This window comes from Eptesicus fuscus, chromosome 19 (genome assembly GCF_027574615.1).
Source record: "Eptesicus fuscus isolate TK198812 chromosome 19, DD_ASM_mEF_20220401, whole genome shotgun sequence".
Taxonomy (NCBI): Eukaryota; Metazoa; Chordata; class Mammalia; order Chiroptera; family Vespertilionidae; genus Eptesicus; species Eptesicus fuscus.
Window position 1 is genome coordinate 845138 of NC_072491.1, and position 23959 is coordinate 869096.

At 65.5% G+C, this 23959-nt stretch overlaps 2 protein-coding genes across 3 annotated transcripts; both read right to left on the bottom strand.

Moving 5' to 3' along the window:
* Window positions 1-268: 268 nt before the first annotated feature.
* Window positions 269-12839, bottom strand: LY6L (lymphocyte antigen 6 family member L). The gene is made up of 4 exons (XM_054708734.1): window positions 12818-12839; window positions 2832-2929; window positions 2636-2720; window positions 269-495 (listed from the first exon to the last, which is right to left on the bottom strand). Exons 1-4 carry the CDS (start codon window positions 12837-12839, stop codon window positions 269-271), a joined length of 432 nt encoding a protein of 143 aa, XP_054564709.1.
* Window positions 12840-15240: 2401 nt separating this feature from the next.
* On the bottom strand, window positions 15241-18442 carry LY6E (lymphocyte antigen 6 family member E). Of its 2 annotated transcripts, none has more exons than XM_054708371.1 (4): window positions 18370-18442; window positions 16272-16378; window positions 16044-16163; window positions 15241-15972 (listed from the first exon to the last, which is right to left on the bottom strand). In XM_054708371.1, the coding sequence occupies exons 2-4, from the start codon at window positions 16321-16323 to the stop codon at window positions 15755-15757; spliced, it is 390 nt and encodes a 129-aa protein (XP_054564346.1). In that variant the 5' UTR covers window positions 16324-16378; window positions 18370-18442; the 3' UTR covers window positions 15241-15754. The 2 variants fall into 2 exon arrangements, with proteins under 2 accessions (XP_054564346.1, XP_054564345.1); XM_054708370.1 differs by lacking the exon at window positions 18370-18442 and adding an exon at window positions 16990-17035.
* Window positions 18443-23959: the final 5517 nt, after the last annotated feature.

Here is a 23959-nt window from a genome sequence, read left to right on the forward strand (position 1 = left end):
GCCGAGGAGGCAGAGAAGTTGGGAGCCGAGTCAGGGCTGCAGCCCCCGGCCCGCCCGGGCTCCCCCCCCCCCCCCCCCGCCCGGACAGTGGGTTCTGGGCCAGGACCCTGGTCCGGGAGCCGCTACCCCAGACCCGGCTGCTTCATTCTCCCCAGGAAGCAGTGCTCCCTTCTCCAGGCTCTGTGGGCAGAGGGCCTGCGCGGGCGGGAGAGGGGGTCGGCCCGGCCGGGGTGGGCGGACCGAGGGCCTGCGGGCCACGGGGAAGGGCTCACGGGGAGGCCGCGAGGAGGCTGAGGCCCAGCGGGAGCAGCAGCGCGCCCGGCCGGGCCCCGGGCCGCCCCGGGGCGGGGGGCGCCGCGTTGCAGAAGCTCACGTTGCAGCACTGCCGTTGCACCCTCCTGAAGAGCCAGGGCTCCGACAGCCACTCGTAGGCCATGTTGCTGTTGGGGCACCGGGGCGCGCAGCGCTTGCTGAGCATAACCCCCACCTTGGATTCTGCGGGAGAAAGCGGGAAGCGGGCGGCTGGCCCCCAGGAGGGAGGACCCGGCCGGCCGGCAGGGGGTGCTGTCCGCAGGCCAGGCCCTGGGAACCGGGCGGCGGGCCCACGCGCTCCCCGACGCTCCCGCTGGGGCTCCCCTGGCCACGCCCTGCAGAGCTCGGGGACACGGCTGCCCACGGCCTTCACCTTCTCGTCTCAGCAAAGGCGGGCCGGGTCGAGGGCCCTGCTGGGGCTCTGCCCTGAAACCGTCCAGCTTCGAGGGAGAAGCGGGGCAGAGGCAAGGAGGGAGACCGAGACCCAGCTGTGCGCTCAGCCTGGGCTGGGGCCTCCCCGCTGCCCCTTTAAGGACGTGGCAGAGCCCGCCGGTGTGGCTCAGTGGTTGAGCATCAACCTAGGAACCAGGAGGTCAGAGTTCAATTCCCGGTCAGGCCACATGCCCGGGTTGAGGGCTCCATCCCCTGTGTGGGGTGTGCAGGAGGCAGCCGATCCATGAACCCATCATTGATGTTACTATCTCTCTCCCTCTCTGAGATCAATAAAATATATTTTAGAAGATAATCATGCCCTGGCTGGTGTGGCTCAGTGGATAGAGCATCAGCCTGCGGACTGAAGGGTCCCGGGTTCGATTCCAGCCAAGGGCACATGCCTGGATTTCGGGCTCCATCCCCAGTAGGGGGGCGTGCAGGAGGCAGCCAATCAATGATTCTCTCTCATCATTGATGCTTCTATCTCTCTCTCCCTCTTCCTTCTTCTCTAAAATCAATAAAATAAATTAAAAATAATAAAATAAAAATACAAAGATACTCATGCCCAGCCTGGGCCCTAGGACTTGAAGCCAGAGCGGGAGGCAGCTCTGCGTGGCTGGCAGGTGCCCAGGAACCAGCGCAGCCAACCATGACACAGGTTCTCGGCTTCTCGAGGACAGATGGCCGCCGCCGCGGCCCCCCCCCCCCCCCCCCCCCGGCCATTTGCTCGCTTCTAGCGGCTCGCTAGTGACACTCCCGCAGGCTCGGGACGCGTTCACGTCTGAGTGCGTGATCTCCCGTCAGCTTGTTGGTGAAGGGGATCCCACCAGGTGAGCCCCACAGCCCCGTGGGCGGCTGGTGGCCCCCAGGTCCTGGGTGCAGCCCCCTGGCTCCCTTGTTCCCACAGCCTGGCCTCAGCGCCCCGTCCCCACCCCCAGCTCTCCCAAAAGTCAGGCACCCAGCGCCCCGTCCTGTGCGGTTCCTGCGGGAATGACTCTCAGTAACTGGTACCTCCAAAGGAGGCGGAGCCAGGCCGGTGGCTCAGTGGTTGACCCTCGACCTATGACCCAGGAGGTCACGGTTCCATGGTTGTGGGCTCGATCCCCAGTGGGGGGCGTGCAGGAGGCAGCCGATCCACGGTTCTCTCTCATCATGGACGTTCCTCTCCCTCTCCCTCTCCCCTCCTCTCTGAGATCAATAAAACACTTTTTTTTAAAGGAGGAGGGGGAGGAACTCTTTCCCCCGCCCCACGTGGGAGTCTGTACTTGTTCTTCAATAAACTTCCACCTTTGATGTACAAAAAAAAATATATATATATATATATATAAATAAAAAGGAGGAGGAGCCCTAGACGGCTTTGCTCAGTGGATAGGGTGCTGTCCTGCCGACCGAAGGGTCCCGGGTTCGATTCCTGATCCAGGCCGTGGACCTCGGTCGCAGGCTCCTCCCACCAGGGTCCCTGGTCCCGGCTCTGGCGGGAGGCCACCAATGGACACGTTTGTCTCTCCCTCTCCCTTCCACTCTCTAAAAATCAATGGGAAAATAGCCTGGGGTGAGGATTTTAAAAATAAAATAAAATAAGTAAATAAAAATTAAAAAGGAGCCCTAACCGGTGTGGCTCAGTGGACAGAGCGTCGGCCTGCGGACTGAGGGTCCCGGGTTCGATTCCGGTCAAGGGCAGGTGCCTTGGTTGCGGGCACCTCCCCAGTGGGGGGTGCGCAGGAGGCAGCTGATCGATGTTTCTAACTCTACCCCTCTCCCTTCCTCTCGGTAAAAAATCAATAAAATAAGTTTTTAGAAAATTAAAAGGGAGGAGGGAGCGCAGCCCAAATTCGGATCTGAGGGGGGAGAGGCGGTGCCCTGGGACGGGGTCCGGGCCGCCCGCACTCACTGGAGTAGAAGGTGACGGTGTGGCCCACGCACACGCGGTCGGCGCGGGCGCACCCCGCGGGCCGGCACAGCTCCTTCGCGGGGGCCTTGAAGCAGCGGAAGCAGCTCAGGTTCGCACCTGCCGGGCGGCGCGGCTGGGACCGGGCTGCGCACGGCGGGCCCCGGGGGCGCCCCGGCCCGTGCAGCCCACCGCTCACCTGCCCCGGCTCCGCGGTCCGCACGGTCCGGCGCCAGGACGGCCAGCAGGGCCCACAGCGCCAGCGCCCGCGCCTCCATGCCGGGCGCAGGGCTCGGCCTGAGGGGAGCGAGGAGGAGGCTCACCCAGAGGCCGGGCCGCGCCTCCCCGCCCCCAGGCCTCCCCTCCCGGGCCCGGACCCTGGGTGTCCCTCCTCCCGGCCCCGCCCGTCAGCCCGCTCCCCAGCTCCGCGCTAGGGGTCCCCGGTCCCCGGGCCGCAGCCTCCACCCTTCTCCTCCGGTAGCGCCCGGGGTGGGGGTGGGGGGGAGGGGACAGGGCCCGGCTCTCCCGGGGGACGGGACGGACGGGCGCCCACGGACGGCTGAGACCGGCGGGTCGGGGTCAGAGGCGGAGGTGCGGGGAGGTGGGGGCTTCAGGGCGGAGGCGGGGTCACCGGAGCCACCGGGCAGCGGGCAACAGGGTGGCAGTGAGGGCAGGGCGGGCGGGGAGCGGGGAGCCGGACCCAGGAGGGCCCAGCCCACGGGGGGGAGGGGGGAGGAGGGAGGAGGAAGGGGGGAGGAGGCGATGGAGGCGCTGGGTCTTGAAGTTCCCTCCCCTCTGAGCGCTCGGGGCCGGTTTCCCGCGGCCGGAGGGGGGCCCTGGGGCAGGAGCGCGCTGAGCGGGGGGCTGAGCTGGCCGCCTGGGGCGCCGGAAGGTCGCGGGCCCTGCGGGGGGGGAGGGGGGCGGCCCCCGCTTCTGCTCCTCCGGTCCGACCGGGTCTGCGTCGCCCACGCGGTGACGGCACTGAGTCAGTTTTACAGCTTTTCTGTAAGAAAACTTTGCTTTCGCTCAAAAAAATTTTTTATTTTATTTTATTTATTTTATTTTATTTATTTTATTTTATTTTATTTTATTTTATTTTATTTTATTTATTTTATTTTATTTTATTGATTCCTGAGAGGAAGGGAGAGGGAGAGAGAGATTGTGGGCATCACTGATTTCAAGGAAATCTCGTCCTATTAGGTGAATGGGGCAGATTTGATGAGCAAAAATGTATGTTGTCGCCCTGGCCGCTGGGTCAGTTGATTGGAGTATCGTCCTGTACACCGAACCGGTCGTGGGTTCGAACCCCGGTCAGGGTGAGCACGGGAGGCCACTGATCAGTGTTTCTCTCTCTCTCTCTGAGGATTAAAATATATACATACAGCACCATAACATTGCCTAGTTGGAAAGGAACAGGCTCTGATTTACTTATTTTTTAAAATACATTTTTATTGATTTCAGAGAGAAAGGGAGAGGGAGAGAGAGAAACATCAATGATGAGAGAAAATCATTGCTGGGCTGCCTCCTGCACGCCCCACACTGGGGAGGGAGGAGCCCACAACCGGGGCACGTGCCCTGACTGGGGATGGGAAGCGTGACCTCCTGGGTCGATGCTCAACCACTGAGCCCGGCCAGCTGGGCAATCCTGGACAGTCTTTAGAAGATTCCAGAAAAGCAGCTTGAAGAAAGCCTATATGATCAATTATGATGCTTGTTATAGTTACGCAAATAAGCAGGCCAAACGGAAACTGGACTTAATGCAGTAAACAAATTGCTCTTAATTTGGCTTTTTGATGAAAATGAGGGTGATTTTAGGGGGGAACTGTGTTCCAACAGAATCTAGAATACACAGTTGTGACGATTAGACTCTCGTTCAGTTAATTGTCTACAAAGTTTTGTTTTTCACCCATGAACTGAACTGGATCCTGAATTTTTCTATTTTTCTTAAGTATTTGGTTACTGCTCTTCACACTGTTTCATTTCCTCCCATCCTTTGACTTGAAAATTATTGAGAACTAAAACTATTTTTCCTCCCACCAACCATTCCTCATAATTCCTGTCAGTCCCGCTTTGCCCCAATAATAGAGATTTGTAACTCAGTTTGTCTCCACCAGGTTACAAGCCCTGCTCACACTCAGGGAACCCTGCCCTTTGCCAATTCCGGGCACCATCCCCACCTCCTTCTGTGCCCAGGCCTCTGACAGAGAGCCAAGACCTCTTGCCTCTGAAGGGAAACGTCGGCCCTCTTCAGCAGGAAGCAGCTACAGAAGAGACCCCGTGCCCCTTTTCCCTTAAAGAATGCAGGGCCGGGAATTCTTCAGGGCGGCATGTGCTAGGGCTAGGCAGTTAGAGAGACCTGAGCAGAGCAAGCACGATGGGCCAGGTGTGGAAGGTCACCAGGGCTGGAATTCCCGGGTGCCTAGTGTTAATGTATAAACAGTCAAACCTGTAAAGAATTTTTGTGAGTTTATTTGAGCCAAACTGTCAACAATTGCTGGGAAGCAGAACCTCAACGGGTTGGAGTAATGCTCCGGAGAATGGCGGTTTCTCACCTTGTTTTATACGTGACAATCAAAGGAGAAGATGTAAGTGGGTTACCCGAAGTCCCTTGGTGACAGATTAGAGGGGTGGGAGAAAGCAAAGCGGGGGTAGGGGGTGGGGGTGGGGAGGGACCCCTGGGATTGGATAAAAAAACAAACAAATGGTAGACACACGCTTAGGTGGGTGCAGGAACAATTAACATGATAACGAGGGGATTTGTGGTCTCTGTCCTGGTGCCCAGCACATTAGGTTGTGCCCCAAGGGGTCCGGGAAAAGGGGAGTTACAACTTACCCAGACATTTCAGGGGTGTGTTATCAGAGATGCAAAAAGACAGACAGGCTCCGTGAAGGTAAAGGCTGACCTTGTCAGTGAAGAGACCGGCCTAGGACGTGACTGCCCACCATCACTGCTTTAGTTACAGTTTAATTTCAGACCATCCTTTGTGGTGACTTTAGGTCTGAGTTTGCAAGACCGACACGCAGGCCCCCCCTGAGCTGTCAGGTGAGCATGTGGCCCCTTTCGTCCCCAGCCAGAACTCAGGGACCGAGGTGGCCGAACTGAGGTCCGATCGCTGGTTTGCAGCCAACAGACCCGAGGCCTCTCAGCCGTGCAGCCCGGAGCACCGCAGAGGCCCCGCCCAGCTGGCCTGCTGGCTCGGTCCGCAGGCCCCACTGTCCTGTGGTGACTGGCAGGGCAGTCAGGACTCGAGGCCTGGGCCCCGGCCAGAGCTGCTGTGCCATTTCTGGGTCTCCAGCCCTGCCGTCCTCCCCACTGACCAGATGGCCTCCACCCCACGTGGGCCCAGCGCTGCCCAGGCGCACTCTCCATCCTCCTGCAAAACAAAGACCCAACTGCCAGGGCTGAAAGCCTTTTTTTTAAAAAACATATTTTATTGATTTTTTACAGAGAGGAAGGGAGAGGGACAGAGAGTTAGAAACATCGATGAGAGAGAATCATCGACCAGCTGCCTCCTGCACACCCCCTACCAGGGATGTGCCTGCAGCCAATGTACATGCCCTTGACCGGAATCGAACCCGGGACCCTTCAGTCCGCAGACCGACGCTCTATCCATTGAGCCAAACCGGTTTCGGCTGAAAGCCTTTTTATTTTATTTTTACTTATTTATTTTAAAAGCTTTATTGTTGAAAGTATTACCAATGTCTCCTTTTTTCTCCCATTAGCCCCCTCCAGCCCGCCGTGCCCCAGGCTGACGGGTTTATCAGGCCATTGCATCCTGGAGTTGACCGGCTCTTTTACTCCTGCACGCCCCCTACTGGGGACCGAGCCCCAAACCCTGGCATCTGCCCTGACTGGGGATTGAACCCCGAACTCCTGGTTCCTAGGTTGACGCTCAACCACTGAGCCACACTGGCCGGGCCCCATTTTATTGTCAGGGTCTCCGAAGGAGGGACGCACGAGGCCGAGGTGATGGGAGTTATGAATGTGTTAGGTCATCTGGCTACCAGGGGAGCTGAGCCCCCAAATGGCGTCCGCACCGGGAGGGGGAGTCCGAGGTTTTCAAGGCCTCGAGGCGGCTTTTCCTGGGCGGAGAGTTCGCCGGGCGGGTCCGGATTCTGGGAAAGTCCGGGGGGAGAGAGGATGGTCTCAGCGAATGGAATGTCCGGTGTGCAGTGGCCTAAAGGTCGGTGCCGAGGGCAGGGAGTGCGGGTCTGACCTAACACGTAGGTTCAGAGGCAGCCGTTGGGAGAGAGTCTGCACGGGCTGCGGTGGGTGGGGAAGGTGAGGGCCAGCCGGGACGGAGGCTTGGCTCCCGGGAAGTTCACGTGCACATGAGGCAGAGGCCCCGGGGCCTGGCTGCCTGGACACGCAGCTCCCACACGCGGTGGCTACGTGCCGACCCGACTGCTCAGGGGCAGCCTGCCTGGCGGCCTTGCAAACTCAGAGACCCGAGGGCAACCACACAGGATGGTCTGAAGTGAAAACTGTTTAAAATAAAAAGGCAGTTTCTAGGGGGCAGTCCTGGCCTAGGCCAGGATCTCCCCCGGCGAAGCTCAACTCCGATCTTAACTGAGGGCTCTGTCTTTCTGCAGCGAAGGTAGCACCTGTGACACGCCAGGTGCCTCGTAACTTCCCCTTCTCTGGACCCCTCAGGGCACAACAAACCCCCTCTGCTGCCATCCTGTTAGCTGTTAACTGCCCTGCACCCCCGAGTAAAGGAAGCACGTGTCCTCATTTCACGTGTCATCCGACCCCAGAGCGCCCCTGCTTGGCTTCCTCCCGCCTCCCTAATCCAGCACCAATGGACTCATGAAGCCCACCTGCGCCTCCCGCCCTGCTGGGAATTTAGAACATGAGTGAGGAGCCGCCATTCTCCGGAGCATTATTTCCATCCGTGGAGCTTGTGCTTTCGGCCATTGTCCACAGTTTGGCTTAAATAAACTCACACAAAGTCTTTACCGGTTTGAATGTTTCTTCCATTAACAAGGCTCGGGAATGAGGAAGGCCTTTGGATTAACCTCTTGCTGTCCCTCCCTCCACCCTCCGGCCCCTGCCATTTAGTTCAGGGCACCCCAGGACTGTCTCCTTGTCACTCAGCCAGCCCGGCGCCCCACTCCCAGCCCTGCGCCCACTCCCGGGCCCAATTCTCAACGTCCCTGTGGGCGGCCCCTCTCCAGGGACGAGGCCTTTCTTTTCCCAGCGGGGCCCCCAGGGGTGCTGCTCACGGGCTCCGCCCCCTCCCCCCACACAGCCCTCCCTCCTGTCAGCCCCTTGGAGCCGGCTCCTGGCCCGCTGTGGCCCATTTCCTGGGCCTTCTTTTTTTTTTTTTTTAAACAAACTTTTTCTTATTGATTTCAGAGAGGAAGGGAGAGAGAAACATCAATGAGGAGTCACCGATCGGCTGCCTCTATCCACTGAGCCACCCTGGGGATAAAGACCCCAACCCCGGCCTGTGCCCTGACTGGGAACCAAACCAGGACCTCCTGGGTCATAGGTTGACGCTCAACCCCTGAGCCACGCCAGGCCTGGCCACGTCCTGGGTCTTCTGCTGTCTCCCCAGGGAGCAGTGTGAGCGTGGTGTGTGCGTGGATGGGGGCGCCTGGGCCTCCTGGAGAAGGCGCCCCGGCCGCCCCACAGCCTGTCTGGGTGCCCCTCCCCAGCTCTCCGCCTCTGCGCCCTGTGCTCAGGGTGGGAACACCTGGCCTTGGGCCCCATTCCTTTCACGCCCTGAGCGCCGGGAAAGTGAAACTCGGAGGTTCACCAGCCCACACCCCCCCCCCCCTCCCCCGAGTCTGGGTGGAAAACATCCTGCACCGAACTCAGCTGCCTCCCTCCCAGCAGACAGCCCGGCCCTCCTCCCAGCGGACAGCCCGGCCCCCCTCCCGGACGGACAGCCCGGCCCCCCTCCCAGCGGACAGCCCGGCCCTCCTCCCAGCGGACAGCCCGGCCCCCCTCCCAGCGGACAGCCCGGCCCCCCTCCCAGCGGACAGCCCGGCCCCCCTCCCGGACGGACAGCCCGGCCCCCCTCCCAGCGGACAGCCCGGCCCCCCTCCCGGACGGACAGCCCGGCCCCCCTCCCAGCGGACAGCCCGGCCCCCCTCCCAGCGGACAGCCCGGCCCCCCTCCCAGCGGACAGCCCGGCCCCCCTCCCGGACGGACAGCCCGGCCCCCCTCCCGGACGGACAGCCCGGCCCCCCTCCCAGCGGACAGCCCGGCCCCCCTCCCGGACGGACAGCCCGGCCCCCCTCCCGGACGGACAGCCCGGCCCCCCTCCCGGACGGACAGCCCGGCCCCCCTCCTGGACGGACAGCCCGGCCCCCCTCCCAGCGGACAGCCCGGCCCCCCTCCCAGCGGACAGCCCGGCCCTCCTCCCAGCGGACAGCCCGGCCCCCCTCCCGGACGGACAGCCCGGCCCTCCTCCCGGACGGACAGCCCGGCCCCCCCTCCCGGACGGACAGCCCGGCCCTCCTCCCACCGGACAGCCCGGCCCTCCTCCCAGCGGACAGCCCGGCCCCCCTCCCGGACGGACAGCCCGGCCCCCCTCCCAGCGGACAGCCCGGCCCCCCTCCCAGCGGACAGCCCGGCCCTCCTCCCAGCGGACAGCCCGGCCCTCCTCCCAGCGGACAGCCCGGCCCCCCTCCCGGACGGACAGCCCGGCCCTCCTCCCAGCGGACCGCCCGGCCCCCCTCCCAGCGGACAGCCCGGCCCTCCTCCCAGCAGACAGCCCGGCCCCCCTCCCAGCAGACAGCCCGGCCCTCCTCCCGGACGGACAGCCCGGCCCCCCTCCCGGACGGACAGCCCGGCCCCCCTCCCGGACGGACAGCCCGGCCCCCCTCCCGGACGGACAGCCCGGCCCCCCTCCCGGACGGACAGCCCGGCCCCCCTCCCGGACGGACAGCCCGGCCCCCCTCCCGGACGGACAGCCCGGCCCCCCTCCCCGCGGACAGCCCGGCCCCCCTCCCGGACGGACAGCCCGGCCCCCCTCCCAGCGGACAGCCCGGCCCCCCTCCTGGACGGACCGCCCGGCCCCCCTCCCGGACGGACAGCCCGGCCCCCCTCCCGGACGGACCGCCCGGCCCCCCTCCCGGACGGACAGCCCGGCCCCCCTCCCGGACGGACAGCCCGGCCCCCCTCCCAGCGGACAGCCCGGCCCCCCTCCCGGCGGACAGCCCGGCCCCCCTCCCGGCGGACAGCCCGGCCCTCCTCCCGGCGGACAGCCCGGCCCCCCTCCCGGACGGACAGCCCGGCCCTCCTCCCGGACGGACAGCCCGGCCCCCCTCCCGGACGGACAGCCCGGCCCCCCTCCCGGACGGACAGCCCGGCCCCCCTCCCGGACGGACAGCCCGGCCCTCCTCCCAGCAGACAGCCCGGCCCTCCTCCCGGACGGACAGCCCGGCCCCCCTCCCAGCGGACAGCCCGGCCCCCCTCCCGGCGGACAGCCCGGCCCCCCTCCCGGACGGACAGCCCGGCCCCCCCCCCGGACGGACAGCCCGGCTCCCCTCCCGGACGGACCGCCCGGCCCTCCTCCCAGCGGACAGCCCGGCCCTCCTCCCAGCAGACCGCCCGGCCCTCCTCCCAGCGGACAGCCCGGCCCTCCTCCCAGCGGACAGCCCGGCCCCCCGCCCGGACGGACAGCCCGGCCCCCCTCCCAGCGGACAGCCCGGCCCCCCTCCCAGCGGACAGCCCGGCCCTCCTCCCGGACGGACAGCCCGGCCCTCCTCCCGGACGGACAGCCCGGCCCTCCTCCCGGACGGACAGCCCGGCCCCCCTCCCAGCGGACAGCCCGGCCCTCCTCCCGGACGGACAGCCCGGCCCTCCTCCCGGACGGACAGCCCAGCCCCCCTCCCGGACGGCGCTCAGAGCCCCCCTTTCTTTTTTATTTTTTAAAAATATTTTTATTGATTTCAGAGAGGAAGAGAGAAACATCCATGATGAGAGAGAATCATGGATCGGCTGCCTCCTGCACGCCCCGCACTGGGGGTTCCCAGGCATGTGCCCTGACCCCCTTTCTCAGGTGGTGGGGAGAGGCGGCGCTCCACTCTGAGCCCCAGGTGTCCGCCTCCTGGCTGAACCCCAGGTCTTCAGCCACAGGGATGACATCACACAAATAGCAGGTTCCTTATAAGAAAAAAAAAAAAAAAAAAAGAGGGGTCACTGGGCCCACGAACCTACTGGGCTGGAGGGTCCCTGGGTGGCCAGCTCAGGAGAGGGGTCGGGCCAGAAAAGGGAGTGGAGCGGCTGCGTCCAGGGCTTTCTAGAGGTGACGGGGAGCAGGTATTGTCACCCCAAAATGTGCATCTTTTTTAAAAAATTGATTTCAGAGAGGAAGAGAGAGAGAGAGAGACATCGATAATGAGAGAAAACCATAGATCGCTGCTCCTGCACGCCCCTCACTGGGGAGCCTACAACCCGGGCATGTGCCCTTGACTGGAATCGAACCCAGGACCCTTCAGTCTGCAGGCCGATGCTCTATCCACTGAGCCAAACTGGGTAGGGCAGAATGTGCCTCCTATTTGATAGCCCGGTTAATTCCAACAGACCTCAGACACAGCGGCAGCTCTGAGTAGGGGTCACCCTCTTGCCGAAGGCATTTCCATTCCTAAGGGGAATCTCCCCGCCCCCCCTTGCAGGGCTATGTCTCTCCGCCTGCTGGCGGGCCCCTCCACAGGCCCGGCCACGGCCCTCCCCCGACTCTGGGGCTGGGCCCAGCGGCCCTGGGAACCCATTCTGGACTCACCACTGCAGCTGGCACGGGGCCAGGGCCGGGAGGGGCGCGGATCTGCAGGGAGGGCAGCATGGGGAGCTGCTGGCGCTTAGCCCCATGGCATCACAGGGAGGAGACTCTGGGACAGGGTCCCCCAAGGGCCGCAGCAGAAGTGTGGGGAGGCGGGCTGCAGTCCTGGGGGAGGGTGAAGGGGGAGCTCTCACACCGTATCCCATCACCAGTGGATTTCATGTCACCCACCTGCGTCCCTCCTTTGGTTTGTTAACGTAAAAAAAAACACATTGAAACCTGTAAAAAATTGTTGTGAGTTTATTTGAGCCAAACTGTCGACATATGCCGGGCAGCAGAACCTCAAGGAATTGAGATAATGCTCCGGAGAATGGCGGGTTACATCTGTATTTATACATTGCCATCAAAGGAGGGACAGCCGAGACCGGTGTGGCTCAGTGGATAGAGCGTCAGCCTGCGGACTGAAAGGTCCCAGATTCGATTCCGGTCAAGGGCATGTACCTTGGTTGCGGGCAGCTGATCGATGTTTCTCTCTCAAGGATGTTTCTGGCTCTCTGTCCCTCTCCCTTCCTCTCTGTAAAAAATGAATAAAATATATTAAAAAAAAAAAAGGAGGGACGTAGGTGGGTTACATGAAATCCATTGGTGACGGATTAAGCCAATCGGTGGGAAACTCCTGGGATTGGATAAAAAGTAAAATGATGGACACATACTTAGGTGGGTGCAGGAACAATGAACATGATAATGAAGGAATTTGTGGCCTCTGTCCTGGCGCCCACCACATCTGGTTGTGCCCCAGGGGCTCCAGAAAAAGGGAAGTTACAAGTTACCCAGACATCTCACAGACATGTTATCTTAGAGGCAAAAAGGCAAATGGCTCAGTAAAGATCTAAGTTGGTCTTTGTCAGGGAAAATATCGGCCTAGGAATGACTGCCCACTATAACCTGTTTGTAGTTAAATATTTAATTTCAGACCATCTTTTGTGGTTCCTTTAGGTCTGAGTTTGCAAGACCGCCACGCAGGCCTCCCCTGAGCTGTCAGGTCAGCATGTGGCTCCTTGTGTCCACAGGTTGCAGTGTATAAACACACGTACCCGCCGTTCTCCGGAGGGAGCATCATCTCAACTCCTGGAGGCTCTGCTTCCCGGCAGGTGTCCGCAGTTTGGCTCCAATAAACTCACGACAATTCTTTGCAGGTTTCGGTGGTTTTCACGTTCACAGCAGTGGTGGTGGTGGAGGCGGTGACAGGGAAGGGAGGGGCGGCAGGGCGGCCGGAGCTCTGGGCCCTGGTGCTGAGGGTCTGGAGGTGGCAGGGCAGGGCCCAGGGGAAGGTCTTGGTGGAAGATCCCGCAGCTCCAGGTGTGCTGTCAGGGTCCAGGCCTCCTCTGACGGTTGGTCAGAGCTGGCCGGGCGGGGCGGGGGGGGGGGGAAGGGGAGGGTCCTTATTCACTGCAGCGGGTCCCCAGGTCCATGGTCCGGTGTGGCTGCTTTTCTGGGCCTGGAGCTGAAATACAACTGAGGCCCGGAGGGTCTCTCCAGGGGGCAAAGGTCAGGGGGTCCAAATCGCAGGCCCAGCGCCCCGCCCAGCGAAGCTAGGTGTGAGGCCCAGCTCGGATACAGCCCCCGCCCCTCCCAGTCAGGGGAAAGCTGAGCAGCTCACACCCGCCGTTCCCGCGTCCCTGACGCTAACCAGCCTCGTCAGACTCCGTGTCCTCGGCCTGCCCTGCACGCAGGCCCTCCGCCAGCTGCTGGATGGGCCCTAGCACGACCCTGGCCTGAAGCCACGGGGACCCCCAGGGCACAGCGGCCACACTGGCTAACTCAGTCCCCGTCCCAGCTGCCCCACCCCCAGGCCCAACTGTGGGTGCTCACTCCCCCCTCGTCCCTCACCCTGGACTTCCCACCCGCCGCCCAGATGTTAAATCCTTTCCACCCCAGGGTGTCTGTCACCAGGGGCGCCCTTCCGGCACCCCCTCCCCCATGAAGGGCCCAGAGACTCCCGCTGGGGCTCCAGGGCCTGCCCGCTCCTGTGCCCGGCCCTTTCGGAGCTGTGCTGAGGCCCAGCCACCAGCCCCTCCAGTGGGGAGCAAGGCAGGGGTCACAGGGGCAGAGGTCACAGGGGCAGGGGTCGCAGGGGCAGGGGGTCACAGGGGCAGGGTCACAGGGGCAGAGTCGCAGGGGCAGGGTCACAGGGGCAGGGACACAGGGGCAGGGGTCACAGGGGCAGGGGTCACAGGGGCAGGGGTCACGGGCAGAATCGGCGTGGGGGGAGGAGGTGCAGGGTGACGGGCGTGGGCAGCCCTGGGGCAGGGGCTGGCGGTACCTTCCCCCCCCCCCCAGGCGGCCAAGGAGACGCGGCCCAGGAGGCAGGGAGGCAGGGCTGTCGGCAGCCGTGAGCCCCATCAGACCCCTCTGGGGGCGGAGGCGTGAGGGGGGCTCCCCCGACCCGGACGCTGAGCCTGGGAAGTTCCGGGGCGGCAGCTGGGAGGCGCCAGGACAGAGACGGGCGCGGTGCCCTCCGCAGGCTCCACACCCTCCTCCCTCCCCCCCACAGGCTCCGGGAAACCGAAACTCCGATCCGGCTCTCCCCGCCCCTCCCCTCCCCTCCGGGACCCACCGGGCCGCCCTCCCCCCAGCGCCGCCCGGATGCCCCAGGTCAGGGCCGCCTCCACCCCGGCCTGGAGGGACTTTGTCCTCCCCGAGCGGAGCGGCCGCCCGGCCTCCGGTCCCTGCCGTTTCCCCTTCGCAATGAGGGTTCCCGCCCCACCCCCGGCAGCGGGGCGCCCGTGGGAAGGTCACACAGGCCTCCAGCCCGCGCGGCTGCCCAGCGGCCGAGCCACCCCGATTCCTCACCCAGACTTCCCATCGATCCCTGGGCAGCCCCCTCTCTCCCGACAGGACTGCCCGGCCCCCGGCCCCGGCCCTTCAGCCACGCCGCCTGAGGTCCCAGTGAGCTCGGAGCTCGGGGTGTTCCCGGGGACACGCTGGCTCCTCGTCCCTTTACTTTTTAAAAAATATACTTTCACCCACCTGCTGCCTCCTGCTGCCCCCCTGGGGACGAGCCAGCAGCCTGGGCACGCGCCCGACCGGGTACCCGGGATCCATTCCCACTGCCCGCCGAGTCTCCCGCTGGGTCACCGACTTCCCGGGGCCCTGGTGACAGGACACTGTGCTTCCAGGGACCCCCCTGTGCAAGCTCCTCCCCTGCCCCTGCCCTCAGCCAGAACCCCGGCGCCCATGGTGCCCACCGGCCCACCCCCGGACACGGCACCGGGGCGCCCGGCCAGCCTGGCTCGGAGCCTCGTGGGCCTGCCCCTGCCCCCGTCGGAGTCCTGAGGAAGGAACTCAGCGGAGCCTGATTTCCGGGGTCTTCTCACCCCTTCTGCTCTTGCCCACCGGCCAAAGCCCCGTGGCTGTGCACACACGCCCCCCCAGCAGACCCCCCCCCTCTGCCCTGGGCCCTCACCCCGGGGCCTGCGGCCCACAGGCCTGGCCAGGGGAAGCGGGCACCCAGCAGGGCTGGCTGGGGCCCGGGGCCAGCACCCTGCAGCCAGGGCCTGAGGCTTCCTCCAGAGGCCCTGGGCCACACCCCGCGCTGCCCACCCACCTGGCCCGAGCCCAGGCCCCTCACGTCTCTCCTGCCACCCCGTTCCTTCCAGAGGCAGGCTGACCCCTCCCTGCCCCTTCTGTCTGAGAAAGAACTTCCATGAGAAAGTGGGAGACAGCAGCGAGCTGGGGACTTGTCCCCCCACCCCCCGCCCCCGTGGGCCTCAGTGAGGCGCAGTATCACAGGGGAACCCGGGTCCCCCACATGTGGCCACGGCTGGGCTGGGCTCCCAGGCCGTCACAGCAGAACAGATCAGAGAACAGGACGGCGGGCAGGTCTGTTTATTTGAGGCACCAAAGCAGCAGGAGGCTCCGGCGTGAGGGGCGCGGCGGGGGCCGCAGTTGGATGGGGTGGGAGCGATTCCTGGGCCCTCGGCTGCTGAAGTGAGTGGGGCGTGGCGCCCCAAGGCCTCACCGACCCCTGTGCGTGCAGCTGGGCGCCCACACCCAGCACCCCCTTCCACGCCACTGTCAGGGGCGGACTGCCCGATGGACAGGGCCTGGGCCTGGGCCTCCCACGGTGTGTCCCCAGGACCCAGGAACAGCTGCCGACCCACAGGCCCCGGGGGGACCTCCGAGGAGCTCACATCATGGACCCTGGAGTGAGGGCAGCCGGCGCGGCTGGGGGCCGCTGGGGGCAGGTGTAGGTGCGGGGGACAGGCCTGCCGAGGGGCCCGAGGCCGAGGGGTGGGGGTCGGGCAGTGTGAGTGAGGGTCTGGGCGGGGCTGGGCTTTCCTTCCTGAGCGGTGGGGCCGGGGGTTGGGGGTCAGGGGTCAGGGGGTCAGGGGCCGGGCCGCAGCAGGGCCAGCAGGCTGAGCAGGAGCCCGAGGCCCAGCAGGGAGGTGCTGGCCCGCAGCCCGCCGGCCGCGCTGATGTTGCACAGGAAGCTCTGGCAGCAGTGGGTGCCCATGGAGGCCACGCCGATGTTGATGCCGGGGGGCGCGGGGCAGATGGGGGAGCAGCCCTTGTTCAGGCTGTAGCCCAAGTCCACCACGTTCCCTGCGGGGGAAGGAGGTTGAGTGGAGGCAGCGGGACCGGCTGGGGCGGGCGGGCGGGCGGGCGGCACTCACCGATGCCCGCGGCCGCGGAGACGGTCACGCAGTAGTTGTCGGTGTCCTCGCAGATGGTGGGCCGCAGGCAGTAGAAGTTGCTTTGCTGGTTCGTGCAGGAGAAGCACACCAGGGAGTGGGCTGCGAGGAAGGAGGGCGCAGGCTGCAGGGACACCCAGGCCAGGGGGCGGGGGGCGGGGGGCGAGGGGGGGAGGAGGTCGCAGCGCCCACAGGCCGCCGGGGTCTCACCTTGCTCCACACCCAGGAGGGCGGCCAGCAGCACGGGCAGGAAGACGGTCATCTTGGGAGGGACGGCTCGGTCGGGCCTCACACGCAGAGAGCCGCTCCGCTTTGTCCTTTCGAAAACACGTGTAAATACAAAGACAGTTACCGACGTCGGAGAGGAGGGAGGGGGAGACACGAGACACCAGTGATGACGGGGAATCACGGGTCGGCTGCCTCCTGCACGCCCCCCTCTGGGGATCAAACCTGCAACCTGGGCCTGTGCCCTGACGGGGAATTGAACCGTGACCCCCTGGTTCATAGGTCGATGCTCCACCACTGAGCCACACTGGCCGAGCGCCACTCTGCTTTAGAGACACAGCTTGTGGGACGGAGGGTGACCCCCCCTTGTATGGGGGGGGACATGGGGTTTTTCTGCTCCACCCTCCCCTCCCCTCCCCTCCCCTCACTGCAGCCGCCTGGCTGGGACCCTCCCGAGCCTCAGGCTCCGGCTTCTGAGAAGCACACAGCCCAGGCGGTCAGAGTGGCTGCCCCTGGTCCTGGGGGGTGGGGGTGACCAGAAATGCTAACTGGCTTCCAGAACTTTCCATGGGCCAGCTCCACGCTGGACATGGGGACCCAGGGGCTGGGTGGGAGGCATACCCAGCGGAGCACCTGCCTGGCGCTCAGGGACTCAGACGTTCCAGGAGGTATTGATGCTGAAGACCGAGACCCCGTTAAGTACCTGCTTCTCCCCAATTTTGTGGCTGGGAACAGGCCCAGGGAGAGCCAGTGGGTGCTCCGGGCGGGCACGGGAAACGGGCACGGGGAAGCTGCCATGGTGGGAGTGAGCCCGGGCCATGGGTGGGCAAAGCACGGAGCCTGTGCCTGGCTGAGGCTCTGGGCCTGTTTAGCAGGAGGCGCCGTGGGGGAGGGTCTGGGGCCTCTGCGGGCGGCTGTGGGGGCGGGGACCCCAGGCCGTGGGGGCGGGGACTCCATTCGAGGCTCCCTGGGAGGAAGCACAGCAGGGAGAGAAGAGACTTGGGGAGGGAGGGGCCAGTGGAGGCCCCGAGAATGGGCCCCAGGCCCCGCCTGCCTGCCCTGGGCCTGGGCCAGGATCTGGGGGAGCCCCGCGGGGGGGGCGGGGGGTGTCCTGGGCCCAGTGCAACCCAGCTGGCCCGTCCCTGGGCCCAGGTGCTCCTCCTCTTCCCTAAAGTGCGGTTTGGGCGTGGGGAGCCCTGCGCTGTCCTCACAGGAGCCCTGGTAACACAGCCACCAACAGTCCCAGGCAGCGTCCTGGCCAGGCCCCAGCCGGGGGTCCATCCAGGGCCCCAGCCAGGGGGGTCCATCCAGGGCCCCAGCCAGGGGGGTCCATCCAGAGCCCCAGCCAGGCGGGTCGGGACGCCCGGGTGGATGAGCATTTGCAGGGTCAGGTGCAGGGAGAGCCCGTGCGCTTCCGGCGGGGCCATCCAGGACTCAGGCTCCCCAGCTCCCCCCCGCCCCCGCCCCGCACGCGGGCCCTCCCTCTTCCTTCCGCCCTCACCCCCCGCACCCCGGCTCCAGGGCTGATTTCTGGGAAAGCCGGCACCCGGGACCCGGGCCAGCGGGGGAGGCGGGAGCCTGCCCTGGTCCCCAGGGGTGAGAAGGGACCGGGTGGCCCAGCGCCGGCCCGGGCTCCCGGGCACCACGTCTGCTTGCGTAACCGATCCAGCCGAACGGCGCCTCGCCGCGGGCCTGGGCGGGCCCTGTCCCGGGTGATCCCTCCGGGGGCGGTCCGTTCTGCTGCCGCCCAGGTCCCGGCCCCTCTCAGGTCCGGACGGCGGGCCCTCCCCCGTCCCCACGCGAGCGGGCGCGTGGAGCCCCGCGCTGGGCGACGGGCCCGAGCCTGCGCAGCCCCGGCCGCCGGCAGGGCGGGCGCCTGCTCTCCGCGCTCCCCAGACCTTCGGAGACACCAGGGCGGCTGCGAGGCTGGCTCAGCCCCTGGGGCCGGGCCCACCCGTCCCGACTCCCGGGACCTCCCGCCGGCGCCCTCGCTCGCTCCCCTCCGGGCCCCGCGGGGCGCCCCCCGCGGCGCCTGGGCCGCTGTCCCGCGCCCCCGCCCGCCCCGCCCCGGCCGGCGACTCACCGCGCTGCGCTCGGCTCCTCCGCGCGCCGAGCTGCCCGAGCCGCACTCGCAGGCGGGACTCGCAGGCGGACGGCGGGGCGGGCGGGGGGCGGGGGGCGGAGCCGGGGCGGGCGCGGGCGGGGCCGGGCTTTCCCGCGCGGGGGGCGGAGTCGGGGGGCGGAGGGGACCCTGATCCCGACCCCACTGGCAGGGCCCGCCCAGGCCGGCAGGTCCCCTGGTCCCCAGCGAGCCCGAGGCTGTGGGAGGGCGCTCCCGTGCGCGCGGGCGCGAAGACCCACAGGTGGGCGGGCGCGCGTCCCAGGAGGCCGACGGGGTAACCGTGGGACGCCCTCCTGCGGAACGGGCGGAGGGGGCGGGGCAGGGGGAGGCCTTCCCGTGGCTGGCCCTCCCGTGGGTGGGTCAGGGAGGGTGGGGTGACGGCACCAGAGCGGGAGGTTGGAGGAGGGGGTGCTGGCGGGGACCCCCCGCGGGAGAGCAGGCCACACCAGCGTCCATCCTCGCAGGCTCTGGACCCTCCTCCCCTGCGCGCCCAGACCCTCTGCCAGATGGACTTCGGCCTTTTGTGAACCCGGGACCCCCGGTCTGCAGCGAGGGGTCACTCACAAAGCCAGCCGTCCCGCCCCGAGGCCCCTGTGAGGAGGACCCGGCACCCTTGGCCTGGCGTCGGCCTCCATGTGCCCCGGTGCCCGCTCAGAGCCTGTCCTTCCCGCATAGTCACAGCGCCTGGGCGGGCGGGCGGCCGGGCGGGGCTGCACCCCCTCATGGCCAGCAGCCGCTCCTGCTCTGGCCGGCGGGATGGGGCCTGCGGGTCAGCAGGCGGGCAGCGAGCAGCTGGGCCCTGGCGCCCCTCCCCCCCTCCCCCTGCCCCATGCGGCTCCCTCCTTCCTGAGAGCCTCCTGTGTGCCCAGAATCACACCTCACCTCACCCCACACTCACAGCACCTCCCGGCAGCAGCTCGCACCGGACCTTTTGCTCACCTTTTCTGGGTGCTGGCTGGGAGGACAGTAATGGGCCCCGTTAGCTGTGCGGTGGGGGGAGGGCGGGGAGGCGGGCCTGAGGCAGGGTGGCAGGTACCGTCCTGTGGGCAAGGCCTAGGAATACATTAGGTACCAGGTGAGTGCGGGAGTGTAAGTATGTGTGCTTGAGTGTGTGCATGAATGTGTGCATGTGTGTGAACAAGATGTGAGTAATGAGTGTGAGTGCATGAGAGTATGTGTGCATGAAAGTGTGTGTGTGCCTGATTGTGAGCACATGAGAGTGTGCATGAGTGTATGCATGTGTGTGAGCATTGATGTGAGTGCATTAGTGTGAGTGCATGTGTGCATGCATGTGTGTGAGCATTGATGTGAGTGTGTGTGCGTGTGGGAATGTGCCTGCGGAGTTGGGGCTCCGGGCAGCTCCATGCCTGGTCTGTGACGTCCGGCCACAGGAGCAGGGAAAGGCGGGCTTGGAACGCCTCGGCTTGTCCTGGAGGCTGAAGTCCAGGTTTGTGTGTCCTGGGCTGTCCCCGCCCAGGTGTGGTGACACTGGTGGTTCCCGAGCCCTGGGGTGAGGGCCCACTGTCCTCAGGGACACGGGCGTGCAGCAGACTGCCCTTCAGGGGGCAGGCCTGGAGTCTGGGCGGGGCTGCCTCCACCCGTCCCCGGCAGCGGCCTCCCGCATCTATCCTGAGCTTCGGGCTTGTCCTGCGAGGGGTGGCATCCCTCTGTCCCTCCGGGGAGGGGCGCTCTGGGCCCTGCCCGCCTGTCTGGAGCAGCGCTGCACGTGTTTGTCTGGGCCCCTTGCTTGGTGCCTCCCCCAGAACGTCAGCCCTGAGGCCGGGGACGTGGCGAGTGTCCAGCAAGCAGAGCCGCGGCCTGTGGCAGCTCAGCACGAGCTGGGGCTGAAGGCCTCACACCAGACAGGCCGCTGCGCTTGCCGACCAGCCGCATTCGGGGGGCCCTCAGGGTTCTGAACGACCAGCTCACACGTGTCCCAGGGTCCCTGCTGTGCATCCGACAGGAGACTCGGGCACCCTTTGAAAATGTGTCCTGCCCGGCCAGCCAGCGTGGCTCAGTGGTTTAGCGTCGGCTTATGACCCAGGAGGTCACAGTTCAATTCCAGGTCAGGGCCCGGGCCCGGGTTGCAGGCTCCATCCCCAGCGTGGGGCGAGCAGGAGGCAGCCGATCCATGATTCTCTCTCATCACCGATGTCTCTCTCTCTTCCCCTCGCCCTTCCTCTCTGACATCAATAAAGAAAAAGAGAGAAAATGTCCGACTGCCCGCGGCTGCGCCCCTGGTCTGTATGACGCCAGGTTCCTGGCAGCCTGTGGAGTCCTTCGGGAAATCGGGGGGCAGGGGGCTGGCAGGTAGTCCGGCCGGTCCGTCTGAGAGGGTGGCTGTTGTGGTCAGGTTAGCTGCTGCTCTCGGGGGCCCTCCAACTGGTCCCGCTGTGACCCTGCGGCCTCCCTGTCCACACAGACCTTCACCTCTGACCTGTGCTCCAGCAGCATACACCCCCGAGTCCCCAGTGCCCAGGCCAGCACCTGCTCTGTGTCTCGCGTCCGGCCGCCCACCTGCTGGGGTGACACCGCTGTCGATGGGCCTCAGGCAGGGAGGCAGGTCTGAACTCGCCAGGTGTGTACCTCTGGCCACCAGGCCTAGCTCAGGTCCTCAGGAATGTAAGTAGGCGGTTTGGTTCCCTGGGTCTCTCTGCTGAAAACATGGGACAGCAGCCATCGGGGTGTGGCCTGGGCAGGAGCCAGCCCCAGGGGTCCTGGCACAGCCCAGCATTCTGGGTCCGCCTGAGGTGGGGAGTTTCGGGGTGAGGTGGGTCCAGAGCTGAATTTCCCATCTCCCCGGGGCACGGAGCCACCACCTCCCGGAGTGGAGGGGGGCCTGGCAAGCAGCGCCCTGTGGGCGTGGCCCCGGTTGCTATGATTGATGTTGGTTGTCTGCCTTGGAGGTCTGGGTTGCTCTCTGGTCAGCACCCTGGGGCTTTAGCCTTTGGTCATCGGGGCCAGTTCCGGCCGAGGACGTGACCTCCAAGTGACCTTCCAGGGGCAGAAGGTAATTCCCTCAGGACGCGCAGCAGGTGGCCCGTGCCCGCCATCCCTCCGGGTCCCAGGGTTCTAACCAGGAGGCAGCCCACCCTCCCCTCCTGCCGTGGAAGCCCCTGCCACTTCCCCACTTTGAACACTGCCTGGCCTGTGCGAGGTGCTCAGGGAATAACTGGATGAGCACATTTACACGGAAATACAGCTCGAGAGATGGTGTGGGACTGATAATTCATTATTATTTAAAAAATATATTTTTATCGATGTCAGAGAGGAAGGGAGAGGGAGAGAGAGATAGAAACGTCAATGATAAGAAAGAATCATGGGTCGGCTGTCTCCTGCATGCCCCATGGTGGGGTTCGAGCCCTCAACCGGGGCACGTGCCATCGAACTCGGGACCCTTCCGTCCACAGGATTACGCTCTACCCACGGAGCCAAACTGCCCAGGGCCCAAAGTCCTCCGTTCTTGCGCCTCAGCCACGCTGTGGCCCGTCAGTCCCACCTCCCACCAAGTTCTCCGCCCTCCTGGGGGTCCCACGGGCCCTCGGGAGGGCCCAGGAGGCCTGGTGAGCACCCCTCGGCGCCAGCGGGCCCCGCGTCCCTGTCCCTGGTGCTGGTCCTCGTCCCGCGCCCCTCGCGCGCCCCCTCGTGGCCGAGGCGCGCGCCGCACAGTGTGACGCGGCTCCGCGAGCAGGTCCTGGGGGCGGTTCGGGCTGGCGGGGACTCGGGCTTCCGGTTCCATTCGCGACCCCGCGGTGGCTGCCGTGAGGCTGACCGCCCGCAAAGGTCACCGTCGCCCGCGTGGCTGAGGCACTGACTTCCGTCCCTGGGGTCGCGGGCCTGGTGCCCTGCCCTCCCCGGTCCTGGCTGAGCTCGGAGCCCCTCTTGGGGGAGGTGCGCCTTCTGGGCCACTGGGGAGACCAGGGCCCTCTCCTGCCCATCCCCCGCCCTTAGAGGTGCTGGGCACCCCGCCCCGGAAGGGGAGGCTGCGGGCTCTGAGTGGGCGGGGCCCCGGGCGGGGGCGGGGCCGCGGAGGGCTGGGGGGCTCTGAGTGGGCGGGGCCCCGGGCGGGGGCGGGGAGGGCTGGGGGGGGCGGGGCCGTCCGGGGAAACAGAAACTGGAGAGCCGCCAGGGTCTTGAACAGGATGCTCCGTCCTGCGGCTCCGTGGGCGTAGCACCGCCTCCCTACACACGCGGCACACACGTGCTGCCCACGACACACCACACACATCACACCACCACACACACCCCACACACTTGCACGCACACACCCCAAATTGCATACAGCCTCATCCATGCACTGTGCTCCCCGACTCCCTATGTGCGTCCCTGCCAGGTGTGACCAGGTGTGACCAGCCACTGGCGTGGAGGGAGGTGAAGCCACCACCCAGTGCACAGAAAAGCCAGCCGGGGGCAGGCCTGGGGACCCTGTCCCAGCTGTGCAGCAGGTCAGCGGGACAGACACCAAGTCTGGGACAGACAGGAAGGCCCACCTGAACTGGTCAGCCAGCGTTCTGGGGGCCATGGCTGGGCAGGCCTGTGCCACGGGCCCCTCGGATGTGGGGGGCTGCAGAGGGTACCCGAGACCTCACTCTGGCAGCACCTGGAGGCCCCGGGTGCTTGTAGTTCACAAACACACAGGTGAACCCAAGAGGGTGCCAACGGTCAAGAACGGGGCGTGTGATGGGTGATTAGGGGTCTCAGACGCGACGCCGTGGGGTGAACACCCTGGACGGGAGCCCTGGGCGGTGGGCGGGCTCTGGACCCCAGGCAAGGACGCAGGTGGAGGGTGTGTGTGTGTGTGTGTGTGTGTGTGTGTCTGTGTGTATCTGTGTGTGTGTGTGTGTCTGTGTGTGTGTGAGTGAGTGACGTGAACTCGGCTGGTGCCCGGATCAGTGTGACCTCCTCCTCACCCTGACACGGTGATGTCGGAGTTAGCACCTGAGGAAGCTGTGAAGCGGATAAAAACTGGACTATTTTTGAAACTTCTTTGTAAGTGTGAACTGATTTCAAAAAGGAAAGTTAAAAATGTTGGCAAAGCAGTGTGAAATGGGGGCGGGGCACCCCTCCCCCCACATCCTCCCCCTGAACCCCCACTGCACAGGGTGGGGTTTGTGGTGTCACATCTCTCTCATGGGGGCTGCGCAGACAGGAGTGCGGAGGTAGACAGGAAAGAGGGGTGCTGGGCAGACAGGAAAGGGGGTGCTGGGCAGACGCAGGAAGGGGGTTGCTGGGCAAATGCAGGAAAGGGGCAGACAGGAAAGGGGGTGCTGGGCAGACGCAGGAAGGGGGTTGCTGGGCAAATGCAGGAAAGGGGCAGACAGGAAAGGGGGTGCTGGGCAGACGCAGGAGGAGGTGCTGGAGCTCCCAGGTTTCCTGGCTCCAGAGGTCCCGCAGACACCCCCACGCCAGGCCCTGCACTTCCTCACAGCCCAGGGCATGGGGAGGAGTGGCCCCCTTGTTTGGGTTTGGGGCTGTGTCTCCCTTTCAGCTCAGGTGGTGAGAGGACCCTGGGAGGGGTCCCTGGCCTGCTCTGCTCCCCGGCTCCCCCCTC

Bases quoted from the DNA above. Each gene is read 5' to 3' on its own strand.
- LY6E (XM_054708371.1), bottom strand. From the start codon at position 16,323: ATGACCGTCTTCCTGCCCGTGCTGCTGGCCGCCCTCCTGGGTGTGGAG. The intron at 16,164-16,271 runs GTGAGACCCCGG...CCTTCCTCGCAG, and splicing joins CCTCCTGGGTGTGGAGCAAG to CCCACTCCCTGGTGTGCTTC. The intron at 15,973-16,043 runs GTGAGTGCCGCC...CTTCCCCCGCAG, and splicing joins CTCCGCGGCCGCGGGCATCG to GGAACGTGGTGGACTTGGGC.
- LY6L (XM_054708734.1), bottom strand. From the start codon at position 12,839: ATGGACCTGGGGACCCGCTGCA. The intron at 2,930-12,817 runs GTGAATAAGGAC...CGCTCCCCTCAG, and splicing joins GGACCTGGGGACCCGCTGCA to GCCGAGCCCTGCGCCCGGCA. The intron at 2,721-2,831 runs GTGAGCGGTGGG...CGCTGCTTCAAG, and splicing joins GGACCGCGGAGCCGGGGCAG to GCCCCCGCGAAGGAGCTGTG.